We start from the raw sequence: 23,596 nt of genomic DNA on the forward strand, positions 1-23,596 counted from the left end.
TTCACAAAGGAATGTGTTCCAGATTGTGTCTAATTTACAGTATGCAACGATAATTCACGTCTGAGCTAATAGGGTTTTGACCCATTAGAATATAAGCAGCAGTTCATCAGAACCAAGCATTTTCAATTCAATTTATTTATTTTTCATTCGACTAGCAAAACGGATACATATAATAAGGCTAGGGATGGGTAGCTTCGAGAGCCGAAAGAGTAGATACCCTTGCGCATCCATTGTTCGTAAACTCTAGCGACTGCTCGGATTTTGGACCGATCGATCCTATGTAAGTTATACCCTCTAGTGCTCCTACATGTCTGCTTCCAAATCAATTTGATTGAGCAGTAAGTTATCGGTTATTAATACTAATAAAGACTTCAAGTATCAAATATATAAATAAATTATGGCATTGTATATGTTTCATTGTTGAGCGTTGCAAAAACTTTGTTTATTATTAAATTGGTCTCTGCAAGATTAAAGTATAGAACGTCCGGTTCTCCTTATTAAATTTTATATGTATAATTGTGACTCATGTGGCTGGAATAGTCAGAGAGCATCTGAATGAAAAAGTCGACAACGAGTCCAATAAAAATTATATTGATAAAAGCATTAATAATGCAAATAATATTCACAACAAAAATGATAGTATAAGTAAAGCATTTTGTTTCAAAGCCCACAACTATGTAAACTCCTCGGGACTAGCGCAATAACATAAAGTAGAAATACTGTGGCGTTAGGAATATATATACGTTCATATATGAAAATAAACATAAACGAATGTGTGACTCCTTTCCGCATCTCTACAACTGATTTGTTTTTGTGCATTCTTTTCGTGGCTTTCATTTGGTCCTTTGAGTTTTTAATTAACGCTCCTGCCATAAGGGGTACGAGGCCAATGGAATATAATAAAATGAATGAATGGAAAGGCGAAGAGAAAACTGTAGACGAACCATCCAGGGGACAAGTGGCGAGATAGAGAGACAGAAATAGAGAGAGAGAGAGAGAGAGAGGGGAGCGAAATGAGTGGAGGAGATCCTTTGAACCGTGCGGTTACCATGACAAGTTCTCATTTTGGTCGGCATTCCGTTGTCTGGCTAATTCAACATTTGTGCAGCATGCAAAATATTATCAAAATTCCGCTGAAAGTTCAGGGGACCTACCACCCGCAACCCCCGCATTTATATTCCAAGCAAACACGGGGAAAATACAGACCGGGCGGAAACAGAAACTAATAAACGACAACAGGTGAAGTTGACACGTGGCAGAGATGCTGCGGAGGCAATTCAGGGAGCGACGAATGTACAAAAATCTGAGACCTGCCCACCACCGAAGAGCGGACTTTTGGCAATAACTGTGAGCCGGACGGAGATGGTTGCCAAAGCAACCAGTTGTCTACCCACAGCTTGTGGGTGCATTCGGGAGACGGGAGGTCACCATCTATCAGTTATCGATAGGCCCAAGGACGGGCTATCGAAATGGGCGCCAAAACTGGAGAAATCCCGGAACACTCGCGCTCGTTCGCCCATTGGCCAGAGCACAGTCGAGGGCGGGGCCCATTGCGCACAGCTATCGCTGGTTATCTCGCTCTGGCGCGGAAGATGGCTGAAAGCAAGATGGCAGCTGGCGCTTGTTGCTGTCCCTCTCCCTCGCTCACCGATTGCTTCTGGCTTCTATTTAGTGTGTTTTTTTTGCAAATCAATGCAGGAGATAACCCCGCAGGCGGATAACGCCAGCGTGGAGGGGGCGAAAGATAAACAGTGTCTCGTAGCGCCAAGTGAATCTGAGCCCGGGGGTGGGTGTCCAGAGCTGCGTGGAGGGTGGATGGGAGGCGATTTGATTCGACACCAGTGCGCAGGGCAGCGTCGATGTCTGTCGACGACGTTATCAGAGCCGGAGTCAATTCGTTTTGATTTTTTCGCGCTTGTCTCAAATGCAAGCGAGTCCGCCTTGGCAGCGCTACGCGGTCGTTTCCGTTCTGCTCCGTTACGTTCGGTCCCGCCACGCTAACCAAAGCCCAAACTCAAGCCTACACTCAAACCCTAAGTCAAAACCCGTCGCTAAAGTCAAGATAAACTTTCCCAAGATCGACAATGATTTACTGAGACCCGAATAACACGATTTATAAAAGTGAAAATGTGCGAAAAATCAAAGAGGTTGACGGCATTTAACGCAATCAATTAAAACAAAACCGAAAAACAAGAGAAGTAGACCGCACCCGAAGACAGGGAGGAAGACCCGGGGTTCCCCTCTTGGACAGTGTCCTGCTATCCTCCTTCCCTGCTGTCAGTTGGTCAAACAACTCATCAATAAACGATACGACTTCCGTTTCCTTGCGTGCTTTACCTGTGCATGGCTATATGTGTGTGTGTGTGTGTGCTTGTGAGTGAGTGAGCTAGCGATTGTGTGTTTGTGCGTGCCGAAGGAAACTTTCCAACTTCCGGCCAAGTGACTTCGATTTAATTTCTTTGGCTTTTTTATGGTCAAGGCATTTAATTAATTTTACTATGGCAATTTGAGCGTCTCAGCCGTCTACCCTGGTCTGTTCTGGTCAGCCCCGAACTATGAACTGAACTCTGACCGCTAACCCAACGACTTGCCACACACATAAAGAGGCAGTAGCAGCAGCAGCAGAAGGCGACGGCGGAGGAGGTCGATATCCACGTAGGTAAGTTTTAGGCCAAAATGAGCAATAAAAGTCAATGCAAAAACAATCGAAGGTCTGCACAAGCTGCTGCGGTTAACGAAAGTGAAATGGATTTAGTTTTCTAGGGAATCGAATCGAAGCTGAAAACGGGAAAGGGGATCTGATGCGGTTTAGCGCTGATGACATACCATTTTAAAGATGTAGTAATTAATTAGGCTTTCTGGACATCTATACTGCAGATCTGAATACTTATTTATTTGGTTTAAGCACAAGGATAAGGATAAGGTGAAGAACGAGTGGAAAGGGTTTCTATTTGATTTCCTGAAGAATATGTAAGTAAGTAAGTGCTCGTCAGAAAATTGCGAGACTCTTCCTAAAGTTAAATTGAGAGAATGGTAGATCATGGTAGTTAATCCGTCATACCATAGATTCCAAAACTTAAAGCTCATACGTCAACAGATTCAATTATATTATGTTTTGTATATTACACTTAAGGTGCACAGCAAATATATGGATATAAATACATATGGGATTGCTTCTATTAGGAGTGCCCGTCCCAGATCAGTCTCTACATACTAATACCTATGTTTGCTTCCAGCCACACCCATTTGGAAACAGCACCAAGAAATTGAAATGTGAATCGAACTGAAGATGAAGACGAACATAAACGTACTGTGATAGACGAGTATACGAGCAGAACATCTCACTGGAATTCTGCCCCAAACACGATTCCCGATTCAATCAAATTGAATTCGGAATTGAACACTGAAACGATTGGACCTTCACTATTCAAGCGGGCTACCAGCAAAAGGCGACAAGCTGTCGACTTTATCCATACGCAACTTCTCGGCAAACATGCTGAACAATCTTGGGGCCAATGTGCTGGGTAAGTACTCGATTGTATTATAGTTTTTCCGCTCCGCTCCTCTCTGTGGGCGAACAGACGGAACATAGGCGATCAGAGAGGGGGGAGTACGTATATAATAATGTAATTAAGATCGGCAAGTGAATTACGCTAATATATAATAACGTGTGTATTAATCCATCCCATTCCATACCTTCCCCTCCGCTTGGCCATAATTAAACTAATTTCTTGAGCACACCTGCAGGCGTGTATCTTTCTATATGAGGAGTGGGTAAGGGTATCGGAGTGGTCTGTAGTTACTTCCGATCTTCCGATTGGCATCTCAGATTTTCATCTGCTAAATGGCCTATAATTGAGACGTCTAACCAGCTGGCGCTTGAGCGCTTGTCGCGTGCATTTAGCAATAATTAAGTTGTATATTTAACTAACTCGGCAGGCTCTCTCCCACTCCCACTCCCATTCCCACGTAGCCATACCCATTCCCATGCCCATTGGCATTCCCCAGGTGGGTGTGGGTGTGGGTGTGGGTGTGTGTGTTAATTGATATAATTGCTCTTTTAAATATGCCGCAAATTGTGAATTACTTTGTGCAGCGGGAGCACGCACATAATTATCAAACCGTTCTGGCCAGCACATATTAATATTTATATTGTAAAACATATTAATACGCTGCAAACAAACTGATTTCGCCACATTGTTGATCAATTGTTCAAGCACTTTCAATTTCGGCAATCAATTTGCTGTTTGCCCTGCCTGCACCTGCACCAGCACCGCAACGGCACTACCACTACCTCCGACTGCAGTCCATTGTGCGGGTGAATCTCTGAATGAATGAATTATGTTTGCGTTTTTATTCAATTTTTATTGCCAGCCGGAAGGCGATTCAGGCCCCGGATCCTTCGGCGCGCTGTAATTAATTACTTTTATTAATTTATTGCCATTTTTCACACGCCAGTTGTCGCTGGGCCACGATGCGTATGCTCGTTTTTCAATAGTTGCCGGGAAAGTGCGAAAAATATGCAAAGAAGTGCTTTATTGAGACCAATCGAGAAAATCGATTGTCAAACCATCTACCCAGGGCGCAAAATGCTGAGCTATGGCAGAGAAAAATCCTCTTTAATGGGTCTTAAAGTTAGCCCCCACTCTGCCTCCTGGAAAACTATAAATTTCAATGACTCGCATTGCGGAATCTCCTGCCCAAAATCCCGCCTGCAGTGCGAGGGGCTGCCATAATAAATTTCGTAAGCCTTTTTTGGGCACAACAAAACGGGGCCTCAGGATACAGAGGACTGGCAACAGTTGCAGGGCATTCAAAAGCATTTGCATATTGGGTGCCTGTGCCTGTGCACCACTGGTGGGGAAAAAGGGGTTGGAGATGGCGATGGAGGTCCACACAATTAAGACAATTTGCATGCAAAAGAAATGCGAAAACTTTTCCTTCTACTGCCTGTCTTTCACTGGCTCCGCGAATGAGACTTGAATCGCATTTTATTCCATTTTCGGCTGGAGTTTTTGGTGTTTCTCGCATTAATTAAATTAATTTCGTGATTGCAAATGTAATTCGCGGAAACCCCTTTCTGGGACCCTCGTTTGCCCAATACCAGTAACCCGCGCTCTCTGGCGCCCCTTGTGTGCTGGTATTTTTGCGGTGGCCGGAGCTAGTGAAATATGTGCTTAAGCCCCCAAACCACGATCGCCCACGCCACTGCGAGGCCTGGCATCCATTCTGTATTGAAATGTTTTGCGGTTGCTGTGGATTCTGTTCCCTGTTGCGGTTAGTTGTTGGAGCAGCCTGAACCTGAGCCTGAGCCTTCGCAGGAGTTGGAGCTGGTGCTGGTGTTGGTGTTGGTGCTGGGGCCATGCCGGAGCCTATGCTCTGGTAGGCAGCTGCTAAAAACCGCACAATTTCCAAATTTCAATAATTATGCACATTGCACATGCAACTGACGACTAGGGGGGAGAGACAGAGGTGCATAGGCTCGTCCTGTCCTGGTCCAGTCCGGCCTATCCTCGTCCTCGTCCTCGGCCTCGGCCACGTCCGTACATTTTGTGGCAGATATTTGCATTTCGCGCTCGCTCCCAAAACAGACAAACTGATTTGCGCAAATTGTGCAAATTGCTTGCGCGATAAATTCATGTTTGCCAATTTTAATTAATTAATCGCTTTGTGCGGTTTTCATTTCATTTCGTTTCGTTTCGCTTGGCCTCGTCTGGACCAGAGACCAGAGACCAACTAAAATGTCCGCTCCAGGCCAGGTGTAAAAGCATCTGCAATTGTATCTGTGCATCCATATCTGTATCTGTACCTGTATCTGGGGCTGTGTCTCTGTGTGTTTCAAAGTTTGTTTGTTTGATTGTTATAGCTCCCTATAATTTAATGTCCTCTGTGTTTGCTAACTGAATAACTACGTTCCAATGATTGATTCGAATATGCTGTTCTATTAGGCTGTACCGCAATTTTGCGTGAGTATTTGTCATATATTAAGGGTGTAATCAGATCTATATTATGTTATACAATATTTCATCTGCACGAACGTATTTGAATTACCATTGAGTGTTGCTAAGGTGATAAGGCTAAGGTAAAATTGGGAGTAGACATCTTTAGTTTAGCGTAGTTTCATAATCGTAATGTTTCGTAATCTCTATGGTGTATATTTTTGGGTACAGGCCAACTTAAAGACCCTACATCCTACGGCATTTAAAGATATGTGCTCTGAATGGACATGGACCTAGCTGCTGGCCACTGGAGAGTACATCTCCTCGATCTGCATACTCAATGCACAGTTAGGGCAGCACTTGTCGTATGTGTGTGTGTGTTTATTTTTAATATTTATGTGTTACAACTGTAAAAGACGAGGTGAAAAAATCAAAGTTGGTCGAAACAACTAACTAACTAACTAACTAGCCTGCTGGCTGACAGAGTGACGGAGCGAGTGAGTGGCTGGACGATGGGGCAGGGGCGGGGAGATGGCTGCCCCTTGCCAGGGAAGTGCGATTTCGAGAAGTGGCGCTATTTTATGGCTCCCAAACGTGGCCCAAACGCTGTCCAAATGTGCTCGAGTGTGTATCTATGTGGATTTGAATTGAGAAAACAGAAGGAAGCGGGAACAGTTGGATGTTAAAAGTCGCACTTCTTTGGAGCATCAGCGCAACAGAACGACGTGTCGTTTCCCCCCTGAGAGTATACCGTAGATACAGATACATGTTTGAGATGTGGCCATCGAGCGTGAATGTTCGGATGGAGAGATGGATGGATGGCACAAGGCATATGGAGATGGAGATATCGCACCTAACACCGCGCCTTAAATTTACTAATCACGAGCAGAGTTTGAATTTGCTTTTCCCCTGGGCTCCCGCTGCCCTGGCACTGCCGTTTACTGTGCGTACTGCGTAATGCTCTAAAAATATGGCAGCCATTAGGGGTGGGAGCTGACAGACAGAGGCCATGTCCGAAGACTTTCTTTTAGGTGCTCCCATCGTGTGCTACAATTGCAGTGTCAAAGTCCACGTTCCACCCGACTAGGGCACCTCTTCAATATAGAGCTGTTCATGCTGCTTCCGTTGTGGGGCTTGGGGGCTGATGGGGCACGATTGGGGACGTCACCATCTGAAAATCGCTAATGAACAGTAGCCGTACTGGGTGTATGTGTAAAAATTAGCACTTCCCCAGCAGCGCCTTCTCCAGCGACAACAACAAAAGCGGCTTACAGGGAATGTCGCTTGTGACCAGAACCCCATTAAAGCGGAGCTCCGGCAGCTGAACTTCGAGTCCATATCTTTTATTTGCTGCCACTTATATTTATGATTTTATGCGGCGTCTTGGGCTGCACTCGTTCACCTGTTGACTGCATTCCAGTTCGGATCTCGGATCTCGGAGCTCGGATCTCGACTACGATTCGTTTGCCTCTGATGTTGCCGAATTTTTAACAAGTTCGGTTCGAAAACAATAAAAATCATTGAGGGCCGCCATACCTCCGCCACTGACAACATCAAAGTCGGCAATGGGCAATGGAGCGAGTAGAGCTGGATGGGAGGGAACCGACATGGAGGAGAGTGGTCAAAGCGGACAGATTTTTTCCAGCTTAGAGGGATTTGCATTTTGGCCTCGCTTTCATTGGAAATTGCACACCGCCACTAGCCGCCTACACCTTCACTTCGGGCATAATCAAATGACAATCATGACAACATCCCGCCTATAGCCCGGTCCTAGGTCCCGGCTCGCCCCCCAAAGGTTGTGCGCGACTCTGTGGCTGCGGACAAGACAAGAGTTCGCGTTCACTGGCGATGAGTAAATGTTTGACTTGTAGCAACAGTTGAACACGGCAACGGCAGCGGCAGCGGCAAAGGCAACAGCAACAGCAACAATCAAAGTGAAAAGAGGTAAAAAGGGGAAAAAGAGTTGGGTCGAGTCGGAGTCTCTCTCACACGTACATGTTAAAAATTCCAGGCGTACGATGAAGATGATGCGGCCTCCGACTCTGGCCAACTCTGCATCCATCTCTCGGGATGTATGTTGCTGCCGTTGCTGCTGGTACTCACTGACATGAGCTACACGGAAAAATAAAATGGGAATAAAACAAAATACAGATACGTTACGTCGTCGAGTGAGACCAAAAGGTAGGAAATGAAAAGGGGCTACCACTCGCTTACTCGCTCGCTCGCTCGCCCGCTCGTTCACTGTCTCGTATCTGTATCTGCGCCTGCTGCTGTATCTGTATCTGTGTGTATCGCACCTCAGTTTGTTGTTTGTCTCTCTCTCTCTCTCTCTCTCTCTGGTTCACCCGTTCGTTTGTGACTGTTTTTGGCATCTTTTTCTCCTCCTGAATGACAGGTTGTTGAAAAATTCAATTTATCCGATCGCCGCAGTTCGGTCCGAGCAATACTCTAGGTCGTTACCTCACCGCTTCCAACGAGAGCCCCGCGTAGATACCGAAAAAATTAATTAATACCCGTAGACAGACGATTAGCCTCCCCCGAGAGACTTTAAGAGATTTAATTTAACATCTCAACAATAATTCAACGAAAGTAACTTTCATCATCGAGTGCCGTGTGTTTTGTATTTTGTGTGGCTGAGTGGCTGAGTGGTTTATAAAATTTGCCCTTTCGATACGCCTTACGCCTACGCATCTGTGGATTGTTTAATCAGTGGAACTATCAGTGGATCGGTGTAAGCTATTGATCATTCGAATACTTATGTTAAGCTTTTGGAAAGTCCCTGATTTTTGATCAGCATTCCATTGGGCTGTCGCATTTCTTGGGCACCACGATTTGGACTCATATTTTGAGGCTGAACGGACTCCCCCAACGAATATGCACTGCAGATCACCACAACGACACCGATGACCATATGAATCATCGCCCCCAAAATAAGTTTCCACATGATCCAGTGTATTACCACGCTCATTAAACCCACGGTCACAATTTAAATATTGACCACGAAGTTCGACATTATCGAAAGCAAATTATAACAAATTCAAAACATTTTGTGCACTGCAAAATTCCGAAATCTCAATTGGGGATACGATACATTTTGACCGTTATAGATATCTAATGCAGAGACCAGAAGCAACAAAAGATCAATTGCCCAAATGGAGAACAAATATAGATGTAGATGTGAAGAATTCGATATCCAAATCGAAACTTGACTTGAAATTTAACAGAAACGAAATAAAATTTCAAAATAAATGTAGCATAGACGATTCTTATTGAGACTCAAAAAAAATCTTATCATTAATAAAGTATGCATATATGTTTGTATTTCGCTGCAGGCCCCAAGGATTGTGATCTGCCCAAGGCCGCACTGACGGCGTTGCACGCGGGAGTTAACAGCTTCGGACAGCTGCCCGGTGCTCCGAATCTGGCGGATCTCGGCGGTTCGGGCGGAGGTGGCGTTGGACTGCCAGTTGGAGGTGGCGTGTCACGCCTCCACATCTCCGGGGGACTGTGCGACAACGCGAACAACAGCGGCAACAACAGCAGCGGCGGAGGCGGAGGTGGTGGCAGCGGCAACACCAACATGCAGCAACAGGATCAGGTGAGAGAATTAGCTGAGCAAGAGAGAGAGAGAGAGAGAGAGAGAAAGAGAGCGAGAAAGAGAGAAGCAGAACGAGAGCGAAAGTGATAGATATATAGTTTATACCAAACTTTTTTAATAATCCATGTTCTTTTCGATGTTTATTTTCCCTTCAAATACTACTCTGCTATGCCAAAAACAAAAACAAAAACAAAAACAAAAATCAAATACAATTCAATTCGAAATTCGATACAAAACGCAAATCTGTTTCCAAAAACGTGAATGTGTGTGTTCTGAATTGTGTAATGAACCTATTAAATGTGCCATGATTCATATTCGTAATAATAATCACATAAAAACCAAAAGTAAGTGTACCTTGATTTCCATACTTAGAACCGTAGAACTCCAACCCTATCCTACTTTAACTGTTCTGTACTACTGTAGTGTACTGTAGCTTGTAGATTGCATTCCTTGGTAGTTAGTGTGTACTTAAGATACATATTATACACATATATACATCTCATTCATGTGTGTGCGTCTCTTTTCTCTTTTGGTTTCTCTCGGTACAGCTCCTGGACAAAAACAAACAGAAGAGACACCGCACGCGCTTCACCCCGGCCCAACTAAACGAGCTGGAGCGGTGCTTCTCGAAGACCCACTATCCGGACATTTTTATGCGCGAGGAGATCGCCATGCGCATCGGCCTCACCGAGTCCCGTGTCCAGGTGAGTGCCCTGCCCCTGCCCCTGCCCCTGACCATGCCCCATCACACTTTACGTGGTTTTGTCCTGCGGTTCGACGGCTGTCAGATGGAGCTCCCTCCGAAATCGGTTTAGTTCGTTTTGGGGCTGACATGACATTTCACTTGTGTTGCACAAAACCGCAGCAGTCAAGAGGGCGGATTAGGGGTCTGCGGCTCTCCTATTATTGGGGGGATATTTTCTTCGTTTTCCTTGCAGCAGTTTACGAGGCACTGGGCTGCTGGGAGGCTCCGCCGAACACCATTTAAGCGCCCAAAATTATACTTTATTAAAGCTCATAAAGTCACATTTAGTCCGGCATTCAGGCACGCCCCAACCCAGGCGTTCCCGGCCGACCCAACGCCACAACGCCCCTCTTTCGCTCTGGTTTCTCTCTTGCAAAAGTTTTTATGCGAAGCTCAGACACTCACGCACACATGCACAACGGGCATTATCCTTTTGCGGCTGGCATGGCTCCCCTGTGCTGCTGCTATTATCCTTGTCTCTGTGGCTGCTTCTCCTCCGGCTCCCGCTGCTCCTCTTCTTTAGGCGGGGGTCCTTTGCATTCGCTCGGGCCTTTGTTTATGGGACAATCGAATTTACTGCTTCATTAAATTTGTATTTAAGCTTCCGTTTCCGGTTGTTCTTACTTCTCTCGCCAGCCAGCCAGTGAAGCAATGCGAGAATTGTTTTGCGGTTGAAATAAATGCCAAAAACTTTGCCTTATTGGCCATAGAAGGATTTTCTTTCTCTGCTACTGCTACTGCTCTGGCTAAAACAATTAGCCATGAGTGAGAAACTGTTGCCTACTCAGCGGGGGCGAGCGACACCTTCATGATGATCCTGTCCCACCACCTCCGCCTGTACGAACCTGCCGGATGTGTTCTACTTTGATAAATTGTTTTAATAATTGCGTATCAGTGTTGCCTGTTAATGCTTTTCCCCCTCTCCTTCTGCCACAGCTTGCTCATCCTTCCCCATCCGGCTGTCCAAGGGACAATGCAGGTGACTGTCACAGGGAGAGGGTGGATGATGCAGGCGGCGGGGTGGCTAAAGGCTGAAGGCTGAAGGCGTCTGCCGTCGGCCTTTGGCTGATTTTCTCCTTCCAGCCGCTGTCCCGCTATCCCGCTGTTCTAATGTTTGATTTTGTGTTGTCGTTGCGGCTTAGAGGATGTCAGGCCGTTGGATTAGTTTCGGGATTGTTGTTTAATAAAATTAGCATATAAATTAAGTTGGCCCGCTGTTAGTCGCAGTGGTAGTGGGACTGGCACTGGCCCTGGCCGTGGCAGTCTGAAATAACACATTTATTGGCTCCTTGGAGCATTGGAGGTATTTTCACACTTGCAAGAGGTCCGACCCTCATTCGATATGCACACACACGTCTGGCCCTAAATCAATCTACCAGGATTTGCAGCTAATGACGGCATAAAGACAGCCTCCAGATCCCTGCTCCCTGCCGCCTCCTCCCAACTAAATTCCAGGAAAATTCCTACCCGTATTACCACAAAAATCAAGTCAAAGTTCCACATGTGAAGGGTGAAGGGGATGGCAGGTGCATAAGTTATGAGGCTCACGTAGCGGCCGACTGGCTAAGAGAGGAGTTTCTTCACAGCGACAGACACACAGCACCATTTATGGTAAATATAATTTAATAAATACATAAAAGCCAGAGCGAAGAGCATCTCTTCCTACTTCCTTCCTAATCGGATCTGCCGAGGGTTGGGGTGGAATTAACACAGTCGTAAGCCCAGGGCGGGGCCCAGCAGGAGGCTCCCCGGCAATTGTTAATTTGTGTTTTCACAGCAGCAATTGAACAATTTACGTGGCCGGGACGTGGCCTCGGGTCAGGGTCCGGGACAATCTGTTCGTCACACGTGACATCTCCACAGGAGGCGCGGGGCGCCGGCGGACTGGGCAGGCTGAATTTGGATGGGAAATGACCCGCAAAAATTGACTTATCATGATTCGGCATTGTCAAAGGCATTGTCGGAGAGATTGTCAAAAGCATTGTAATGGCTTTGTCTGGAATGTTAACATTTATTGGTTTGTTTATTAATTTGTTGCAACGCGACAGGGTCACAGTGGGTGGGTGGGGCGAGCGGCGTCCCAGCACGTGCCTTTGTGTGTGTGTGTGTGTGTGTGTGTGTGTCTGGGCACTAAATGAATTTCTCACATGATTAATTTGCCAGGCAACCGCGCCAAGGCAGCGCAGGTCTCTGCAGGTGAAAGTGGCAGGAGATGGGATTGAAAAGTTCATAAGGTTTATAGCCAATCAACCGCTTGGCAACGGATTTAATCTTAAATTTACAGCTGGATATCTCAAGATCTTGTCTGAGGAAGCTCTTCTAGAGACCCTACATCTCTTTCTTGGGAGTTTTTCTGAATTTAGTTCCCTACTTTTCCGCTATATGATCGGTTAGCTGAAATGGCTAGAAAGAAGATAGGTTCTGCCCCTAACAGATTGTTGAAGCTGATTAAGTATTCTAAATTTGTGTTTTTATACCTGGTACTCAAAATGAGTTGAGGGGTATATAAAAATGGATGTGTGAAACACCCAGAAGGAATCGTTTCCGTCCCCATTATGTATATGTATGTATATATTGCCGAGTCGATTGAGCCATGTCTTCCTGCCCGTCTTGATTGACACCTAGTTCTCAGAGACTTAGAGAACTAGAGCAACAACGTTTTGTATTCGGACTTCTATGATATTAGACTGAATCAAGATTGTTTCCACAAAGAACGAAAGTCTGTGGCCTACATCATTTTGAAGATACGAAAAAACCAAAAACACAAAATCTAGAGAACGACCATATCTTCCAGACTTCTGAATCCGGGTAAGATGGGATTATAATTATAGCCAGAAGGAACAAAAAGGCGTCCACCCGCTTTTTTTCTTCTCCCTCTACAACACTCTTCATATGCAAGAGAGGAGATGAGCAATACTGACTGAGTATCGGGTATAAATGTAGAGTGGCGGCCGTAGCTGCGTCTCACAACGTTCGACTTACACTAAATATTCAATACATCAAATAAAGAACAAACGAACAGAGCGGAAAAAATCAAGTCAATTTTCACTTTAAAATTGTTTTCTTTGATATTATTATTTTTTTTTTAACAGGATTTGTTGCCACGTCGATTTGAACTGAAAAGCGTAGTTCAATGCAATTCAGTTGTCTATCCAAAAATGAATGCAGAAAATTGTTATCCGTACATACGTATATACAGAAAAACTCTCCTGAATTATTATGATTCAGCAGGAATAAGCAATATCGATTGGCTTAAGCGCAGGGCCAGTGACAGTCCAGGCCATCGAGGCCACACCAGTCCCGTACGGGCCAATCCAGTGCCGTCCGAGGTCCTTCACGACTTTCCTTCCCACTGCGAGCATTGATAAATTATTGCCTCGACTCCAGACAGAACTAATTTATTTGCTGAGCCGCTTAATGCCCCTCTAATAATAGCCCACTGAACTCTGGAGAGGGGGAGCCACTATCATGGGGGCGGGGATGGGGATGGTGCCAGAGGAGAAAATATGCGAGATGTACATATGTATAAGCTGAATTTCTATGACGCCCATCCCATATCTGAATTTTTTGCTAAAATTAGACTGGATATTCTCATAAAAAGCGAGCAGAGCATCTTTATTAAAACCTCATGGAAATGCAAAGGTGGAAGAGTGGGAGGGGAGGTTGGGATTCAAAGGGCAGGACTCTGATGGAAGGAGAAAGCCCTCGAAGCGGGTCCTGAGGCGACTGGGTCGTCTCTGGGATAACCATGGCATCGCAAATTTTAATTAAACTTTAATTGAAATACCAAAAACGAAAATATGCAACAAACAGAAAAATGTGGCAACTGCGGCAGGAGGAAAGGGTGAGGCAGAAGGGGGCCTGGGGACGACGGAGTAGGTTTAGTGGAGAGCTTTAAAAAGAGCCAGAGACAGCAGAAATCCCAGAGACTGGAGGCGAGGGGTCCCTCTATAAAATGCACATAAAGAGCATCAAGAAAATCTGGCACGCATTCTGTTTATGGCATATGAAGCAATTCCAAAAGCAATTTCGTTGATACTTTTCATTGAAATGTTTGTGTGAAAATGGCGTGCCAAAGTGCCCGATGGGCAGGGGCACAGTCGACCGACGCTGGCATGGAGCTGGGGGTTGGCGAGTCTATCCGGGATAAGCTGCTCCAACTGAGGCTGCCATTGATAGAATGACAAGAGCACCACCCCCACGCAGACCCATTCACGAAAAAAGGTTGAAAAACTTTTCCGAAGAGCCCAAGAGCAGACAAAACCAGAGCAAGTCAGGGGCAGATTGAGAAAGAGCGAAGAGGAGTGGAGGGGGCCGGATTGGACCTGCGCATGCTCCTCAAATGCACCAAAAACAATTTCGGGGGTTGCATCGCATGGTCCATAACACCACGCTCCAACCTCTCAAAAGTGGGGGCTGCAGTTGCCCCGGCAACCCCCAAAATGCAAAAGAAATGAAATGCATCAAATATTCAAAACTATTGCATAAATCAAAAGTTGGACTCGTCCGGAATTGGCTGTTGTTCCCCCGCAAATAGCCCCCCAAAGAACCACTTTGATGATGTCTATCAAAGGACAGTGCGACACATTTCTCCAAGTGAAACGAATAGAGAGGGAGAGGGAGAGCAAGAGAGACGGCTACAGGGAGAGCGCGGAGCGAGATAGAGAGAGAGAGAGAGAGACGGGCATAGTAGACTTTGAGCCAGTCTCAGCGGACTGGCCCCTGCTCCGTGGGGGTCTGGCGTTGGGAATGGGGTGGGGTCTGGGCCTCGAAGCAAGTGTTCCCGGGGCCGACTCGTAAAGCAGGATTTAAAGGATAACATAAAATAAATCGACTCGCATTTGTGTGTTTGTGCGCGTGTGTATGTGTGTGTGGGAGGGAGGTAAATAGAGGGAGGGAACGCCACGCGGAGACGGCATTTTATGAATTTATACGCATTTTTTATATGCTCAGGAATGAAAAGATATTGGCCGAAAAGCGATTTCCATAAACCACTCAGAGCCGCAGTCAGAGAGGGAGTTGGATCAGAGGTCGGAGTCCGTCCTGGCCAAGGATATGAAAGGACCAATAATCATAATAAAAAGATGCTTGAACTGAAGTTGAAGACATGCTGAAGGCAGAAAGGGTGTCCGCCCAGTCAGGCAAACATCAGAGGCCAACAATATCCAGGGGACCGGGCCCCTCTTGAGTGGCCTTCTCATCTCCGGTTGCCTGGCAGCCACAAGGGGGCCAAGGAAAGCAATAACCCGGCCAATTGATTTTTGATTATAGCCCAGCAGCAACAACATCCGAGAGATACTCGCACTCGTACTTGCACTTGTAAAGAGACAATATCCAATCTCCTGTCAGGCCACAGATCCAGCAAAAATTGTCAATAAAAACGAGCCGAAAATTACGAGTATTATTGCACTTTCTGGCTTTTACCAATCAACGGTTTATTAAGAGGGGATCGAGCTGCACTAGCCCCTCCGTCCGTCCTCCGTCCCCCATCTCTTTGGCAGGATGAATAGATGAATAACATTTGCACTGCAGACTAATCGAATTTTGATTGCAATTTTCTGCACTATCGCGGGACCGAACGAGCACGAGTATGCGATGCCCTCTCATGGGTATATGTGCATATATCCGGCTCTGTGCCTCTGATTGATAATTTTGAAATTGGCTGTTCAAGTGCGGCTTTTTGTGCCAAAGTGCATTTCTATGTTGTCATCGGTACTCGTGTTGTGTTGCCTGTCATATGCAAATTGCGGGCTGCAGTTGTAGTCCATTCGAAGCTAACCGGATTCTTTTGAGGCAGTTGCTACCATTGGCCTCGTTATCCTTACAGCTGTTTAATCAGCCATTAAGCATAATGTGCAATTAATGTTGCATAACGAACCGAGCAGATATCATAAACAAGGCTCAAGCCGCGAGGATGGGCCAGTGCCCATGCCAGTCCGCTATGACAGACAGAGACCATTATGACATGGGACTGGGACTAACGTTGGCAGGGGCTGGATGACAGCAAGGGCGACACAATAAACAGGTTCATAATAAAAAGCCTTTGGCCCTTTCACACCCACCCTTCACACCTTACTATCCACCCTCCCGGAACTGCGAACACCATCCACCCAACCAGCCCATAAAATCAAAGCAAATCACTTGTTATCCCATTTCCAGCCGCAGTTCCAGCTCCCCAGCCCTCACCCTCATCCTAGGTATAGCCATGTAATTTAGCCGATACTTAATTCCTGACTTCTGCCTTCATTTGGTCTGTCGTCTCCCCTGCCGGCTGCGGGTCTTTCCGGATCTGGGTGCTAATATCTGCGGCCTGCCGCAAGAAATTGCTTTTTCATGAACTTGACTCATTTATTATTTGCAACAGTTGCCCCTCTCCCTCCCTCCCTCTCTCTCTCTCTCTCCCCCCGCTTTGTTTGGCTTTTTGCTGGTGGTGTATTTTCTTATTTGTTGGGTTTTGTTGCTTCCGTTGCTGCTGCAGTATCAGTCGTGAAGTGAAAATTAAAAATCCAAACATGAAAATGCTTTTGTGGGAGACATATGGCTGAAATTTTTTGTCGGCTTCTGTTTTTTGTGTGTCTGCCTGGCAGGGCAGCCTACTGTTGAAGGATTGTTGTTAGAGACGGGAGGTACGGTACGGACGGAGGGTTGAAAGTGTGATCGAATACTAAAAACAATAAAAACACTTGAGCTTGGTAAAAATCCGTTCACTGCGTCAATTAGGCAAAAGGTTTTCCTAGACTATTTATTTTTTATATTATTAACTCATTTGATGTTTAAAATTTAGTTACAGTATATTTTGCTTATTTTATAAATTCTCTAACAGTGAAAAGTTAAGATCCAGTCGAAGATTGGGAAACCCTTTCGAATCATTCTTATGGCAGCTTTATGATATAAAGAGGTTAAAGCCGCATGCTTGCGAATTATGATATACCTATTTAACATAGAATGGAACACCTTTTTAGTATTTCATTAAGTAAGTTTTAAAACTGGTGGGACCTTTGGGAACATTTTTCTTCATCCCGAAGAAGTTTCGTGTATAGGATGCACATGTGCTGGGTATAATCTACAAACCATAATCTGTAAACAAAGCGAAAGCAGGGTCCCATAATCTAACCAGGTATACCAATGTTATTTTATTTGATTTGTGAGGTGTTTCTCTGGGGTTCTTCTGGAACCGGACATAAAAAAACAACCTACAATCTAAAACAGAAATATCTGTTCCGAATTAAAGCTTAGCCTATAGTTTAGTTGTCTCTAAAGGTGAATGCCTCATGCAACCTTCTACACTCGTCCATCATACCCTTTCGCTCTGGGAGTATCCTGTAAACACAAATCAGTGAAGCAATGCGCTCCTGGGGCGGGAGTCAGGCCACTCAGCGGCTGATAATTTATGCATAAGGGTGAAGCTTAAAAAATTACCGTAGACACACAATTTAACGCGACATAAGGAGCATTTTTCGGTTTTCTTTTTTATACCGATTTTCGGATTCACGCTTGAAATTGGGCGCAGCCAAAAAAAAAGCAAGTTAGGAAGGAAAAGGTAGGGAAAGAGCAAGCCGCGGAAAACAAATCAAATGCAAACGGAGACACACATACACACACAAACGCATGTTGTTTTTTTGTGTCTGGCACCGCACACACCCTCCCATAAAAGTAGACGCACGCACACACACACATTCTAGCATAGGTGGTGGCAGGGATATTGGGCATAAAAAATAAATGTTTTGTTTAACCGACATTTTAACGCCTATTTACGTGCCGGGCACGTCATGCACGTTATGCCAATTTAATGGCTATCTCAGCCCCCAGCCCTCAACCTTAGACCAGGCCAACGGAAGGCAATGACTTTTGCTTTTTGCTGTTTCCTCTTCTTCCTCTCTGTCTTGTTTCCGTTCGTGTTCTGTCCTGCTGCGTAGGTGTGTTCTGGCACTCACGAAAGTGGCAAGCAAAATAAAAGCAGCAAGCATATTTAATTTGCCAAACTCAATGCGGCAGAAAGAGGCAGCAAGTGGTAGAGAGAGAGGTAGCTACAGAAAGAGATAAAGAGAATGAGAGAGAGAGAGAGAGATAGAGTGAGCAGGAGGGCAGACAGTCAGACATTGTCTTAAATTATTAAATTAAAAGTTAATGAATAGAGAGCGAGGCATAAACACGTAAAAAACATAAACAAGTCAAGGTCGCCGACACACCCTCACCCCAGCGACTTCAGTCCCGCTTCCCTGGCTACCCCTGCCCCTGCCCTGCCATGCCTGTTCCCCTTGCCCCCACCCTTTATCCCTTCCACAATGTGGCACATTAGCGTCCCTGGTGTACCATCCAGCCAACCTGTGATAGTTCATTTCTGTTTAGCTTAGTCCAGTTCTATTCGGTTGAGGTTGAGTGGAGTGGAGTGGAGTGGAGTTCTCTTCGGTGGTGTCTGCCGTTGTCCGACATATGACAAACCCCCCAGGGACCATCTGAAGTCAGAACCATCAGAAGGCCTTACAAGCAAAGTTACTTTGCGCAAAACTTGCCATTTTTCTTTCTCACTCAGACTATCTCACTCTCTCTTTTTCCTGTACATCCACTGTCCCTGTCTGTCCTGTTTCCTGTGTGTGGCTCTCTGTTTGGTCCTGGTATTCCTTTGCCATTAGTCTGGCGCACTCAGACAGAAACAGTCGACAGTCGGTGACAGCTCAAGATTTGCCACGAATGCTGGGATTTATAAATTCTATATAGCTGTTTATATGTATATATAGTATGTATGTGTATGAGAGTGGGTAAAGGTGTGTGTATAACGGTTAAGTTGTCAACCCGACTTTCGAGTGATGTGGATGCGAACGGCCTGATGCCTTGATGGCGGAAAAATCGTTTTCATGTCACTAGTCATTCACTCGCTGGGACTTTGTTTTCTCGTTTTCCACCTGCAAAAAGATTGTGGAAATCAGCAACAAACCAAACAAAAAAAGCACTATAGAAAAGCAGAAAGTTAACAGTTGAGATATTCCAATCGGAGGTTCTCATACGGTCTGGGTCTGGCCCCTAGATGTAGGCAACACTTTGTCCCCCCGATCCGGAGCTTGGGTGTGTGCTTGGAGTGCTTGTGTTCGTGTTCTGCCTTGTAAATGTCAAAACCTCAACATGTCTACGTGGCCCGGCTCCGTTCTCCGTTCTCCGTTCTTATGCATATGGAAATGCCAATTTGAAGCGAACACAGTACACATCCGACACGGGCTACGACCTCTCCGGCCATAAGACAAAAGCGTATCGAAGGGCCAGTCCCGTCATTGTCCTGGCGATGACCAAAGATGCGGTACCTGTTGGAGAGGGTCTGTGGCTGTGGTGGGGTTTGTGGTTGGGGTTGGGCTTGGGAGGATTGCTCGCCAAATAGCTGATTGCCTTGTTCTCTGCCTATGGATGAAGAATTTACATATGGAATTTATGCGCATGTAAATCTGCTTGTACAATACTCGCATGTGTGCGTGTGTGCATGTGTGTGTGTTTCGAGACATGTTTCGACTGTCACGACGGTAATTGATCTCGATTAAGACCATGTAGGAGGCAGATTTTGGAGTGGGTTTTGCGATGCGGGGTGGGGTTGCTGCTGCTTAACAAGGAGCCGAAGCACAAAGTTACAGGTATGTGTGTGCCACTCATACACACACAATGGAACTATCTGCTCATCAAGAATACCATCTTGAAATCGAAAAAACTACATACTACTTGGATTACAGATGCTTGGGCTAAAGATTAATATGACTTAAGTCTAGATCGGTAAGGTGGTTCGCAGGTCCAGTTATTATTTCTAATCTAGCCTTACTCCAGTATTGGTTGGTTAAAACTAGCTCAATAGCTAATGCCATCCTCCATTGCTCTTTTCCAGGTCTGGTTCCAGAACCGACGCGCCAAGTGGAAGAAACGCAAGAAGACCACCAATGTCTTCCGCACCCCGGGAGCCCTGCTTCCCTCGCACGGACTCCCGCCCTTCGGGGCTAATATCACGAATATCGCCATGGGAGACGGCCTCTGCGGCACCGGAATGTTTGGCGGCGACCGCTGGAGTGTGGGGGTCAACCCCATGACAGCAGGTGAGTGGATCAGTCAGCCCAGGCTCCTCGCCACTTCTATCTCTACTAACCCGTATCTCGTATCTTGTGGATCCCCTACTAATCGCTGCAATTGGGAAAAGGCTTTGGCCAGCTGAATCAGTCGTCGCCGCTATCTTCCTCGCTGAACAGCGGCCTCAACTCGGGCATTAACATGGGCTCCGCCCTGGGGGCGGGCAGCTATCAGCACTACGGCCTGAATGCTCTGGGTAGGTGTTGCGTCAGGCCCCTGAATCCCCTGCTCCCCCCACTCCATATCAGAATTATCTGAGCTATCACATGCCCCGGAAATTTTCCATCTGACTTTCTGGCGAACAAAAGACAAGCGTTGACACTTTTTCGGTTTTTTCATTGGTAATACTCGTATTATTTCTGTTTTGCTTTTGTCGTTCGTTTCCTTCTGCTGATGTATTTGCTTAGCTTTCGATACAATCCATTTCCAGTTCCAGTTCCCCCGACAATTGACCAGGCACGACACAATTTCTTTGAACTCATAACACTTTTTTTCGGTAGCCCCAAATATTGTGTGGTACGATATCGCATCACATAAGGTTTATAATGCCCTGGTCCGATGGATCGCTGGATCGATGGACCGCTGGTCGGGCTGCTTATTTGTTCGATCAATTAGCGAACAGTCGTTTAATTTTCAGGAACACCCGTACCCAAAGGCATTTCTTTGCTCTTCTGTTTCGTTTATTTGTTTTCGTGTAGTTGTGCTAATTGAAATTTTGGAGACATGTTTTTTGGCTGTCAGCAGCAAAGTTTTCATTGTTACACTTTTTTGTTTGAATTTAAAATTTAAAACTTGAAATCGGGCGCTGCTTGCACCAATCACAGAGACAAAGGCAGCCATTAATATGGGTTTTCTCCCTCCAGGAGACTCCATGATGTACCAGCACAGTGTGGGCGGGGTAGCCTGCGGGCCGAGCGGCTCCCCGAGCGCCACAACACCGCCGAACATGAACAGTTGCTCCTCGGTGACCCCACCGCCAATCTCCACGCAGCCAAACGCCAGTCAGAACGAGCTGAGCGGCGAGTCCATGGTGAGTTTCTTGCCAGTGCCTAGCCGGGACACCCACCACTGTTAAGTTACATTGTCCTTTGCAGCCGCTCCACCAGCAGCAGCAACAGCAGACTCACCAGCAACAGCAACAGCAGACTCACCAACAGCAGCAGCAGCAACAGACTCACCAACAGCAGCAGCAGCAGCAGACTCACCAACAGCAGCAGGTAACTACAACCCCTGGAGAGCTTTGTTCCAACCCCCAGCTAAAGCTTTCACCGCTTATCTCGCAGATGGCTCCGCCGACTCCATCGCAGCAGCAGCAGCAGGAAGGACTCCACTGCCACCAGTCGATGCAGTCGCCTACAGACGGTGCCACCGACGAGGACGTGTGGCGAGGACATAGCATTGCAGCGCTGCGGCGGCGAGCCTCGGAGCTTAACGCCACGGCTATCCCATCGTACTTGCACCATGCCGCAGCCGCCCACAACAACTACGAGCATCACAATTCGGTGTACTGAAATTTGTTGAAAAGCTTTGAAAGCTTTTCGGATTACGGTTTTACCAATTGCGGGAACCATGACTTCTAAGGCCCGAACCCCAACAATTTGACAACCACTGGCAATGGAAGCGAATGGAAGCGAAGCGTTATAAGATAACCAAAACCTATGTTTAGAATATTGTACAATTTATGTGTTTTCGTTGTTCGTTTCTGATTTCTTCATCCAAGGATGACCGGAGAGGTACCCGGATTCCCCGGGAAGAGAGTGTATTTTAGACTTAAAAGACTATAATGAATGTAAACCATGTATACGAGAAACAAAACTTGAGAAGGCGGCAACCTAAGAGGAACCCAAGTTGTTAAAAGAAAACCATCTATATGAATGTATTCCAAAATAGAGTCATAAGCACACGCACATTCACATCCTCACGGAAATTATAACTATTCCAGCATATACAATATATATCTAGAGACTAAATATAACATTTACTGTATGAGGAGTATACGAAAATTGTAAAAATTAAATTGCGGAATAGAGAGAGCGGTCCTTCGATGAGTCACAATAATTTTTGGCAAGGGAACATCTCCAAGTTCTCCGCTTAGTTCGTACTTATTTAAGCATACTTATGCCTAGGAGAAGGAGTGTATGTAAGTAGACCTATACTTTTGTAAGTGTTGTTGTTTTTGTGTATTGGCAGTGTTCCGTTCAGTTGCTATCACTTGATCTAACCATACGATACCAACATATGCAATATAAAACGAAATAAAACTCAAACTATAGGAAAATACGTACGTCTGTTTGTGTCAGGCAGACGCGACGCAACTCGATTCTGAATCTGTTCTGTTTCAGAGTGCACAAATTTAACGGATTAATTTTACGATTACCAATTACAAATTACAAATTATACAAATACCATTAAAATTATATATACGTGCATACGATTATGGCATACTTGTAATAGACTTTCTTGTATCGAATAAGCCTAACTTTAAATCCAACTAAACAAAAACGAAAAACATTTAATATGTATGTAACTATGCGTATTATTAAATAGTAAACTAAATTAAATATTGAACGTGATTTGCATAATAGAAGAACACATTTAAAAAACTATTTACATGGAATGCAATACATATACATACATACATACACGGCACTTGCAAGGCCCTTTTACCGGGAGTATTGAATACTTAGACGGTTTGGGTCCAACCAGTAGGATCATACGGTAGTCAAAGGTTGCTCAAAATAATTAAAGTTCTATCCCAACGATCTTCTGCTATGGGTACAACGGCTGGCTGCAATTTCCTTACCTCATCTGAATCTGACCCGAAAGATGCAAGAGTTCTCGTTCCCTTTGTCCATTCTGATGCAATTACAATAATTGAATGGGATCGGGTGGCAAGCTCCAGTGCCCGACTGCCAAACAAGTTTAAGCTGAAAATTGACAAAATTGATAAAACTCTGACAGTCCACACACACACACACAGGCTGAGTGGTTTGGCTGTGTGTGGCTACAGGGCAGAACGGCATTTGTCCATTGGCAATGACACGGGGTCTGTCATTCCAGTCTGTCTGATTGGGGTCAGAGAGCTGAGCAGAGTAGACCAGACCAGACCAGACCAGAATTCGATCCGACTGCATACATGGGCTTATAAATTTTATAATGCTCGCATGACATTTGACATGCATATTGTCACGACAATTGGCCCATGGAGCCCGGTGT

The 23,596-nt window shown here is 45.6% G+C and overlaps 1 protein-coding gene across 1 annotated transcript; it reads left to right on the forward strand.

The window, feature by feature from the left end:
* Positions 1-1,845: 1,845 nt before the first annotated feature.
* Positions 1,846-22,959, forward strand: otp (orthopedia homeobox). The gene is made up of 9 exons (XM_001360933.4): positions 1,846-2,659; positions 3,237-3,524; positions 9,272-9,537; positions 10,086-10,241; positions 20,145-20,349; positions 20,451-20,576; positions 21,244-21,410; positions 21,475-21,536; positions 21,657-22,959. The coding sequence occupies exons 2-9, from the start codon at positions 3,494-3,496 to the stop codon at positions 21,889-21,891; spliced, it is 1,248 nt and encodes a 415-aa protein (XP_001360970.3). The 5' UTR covers positions 1,846-2,659; positions 3,237-3,493; the 3' UTR covers positions 21,892-22,959.
* Positions 22,960-23,596: the final 637 nt, after the last annotated feature.

This window comes from Drosophila pseudoobscura, chromosome 3 (genome assembly GCF_009870125.1).
Source record: "Drosophila pseudoobscura strain MV-25-SWS-2005 chromosome 3, UCI_Dpse_MV25, whole genome shotgun sequence".
NCBI classification, from domain to species: domain Eukaryota; kingdom Metazoa; phylum Arthropoda; class Insecta; order Diptera; family Drosophilidae; genus Drosophila; species Drosophila pseudoobscura.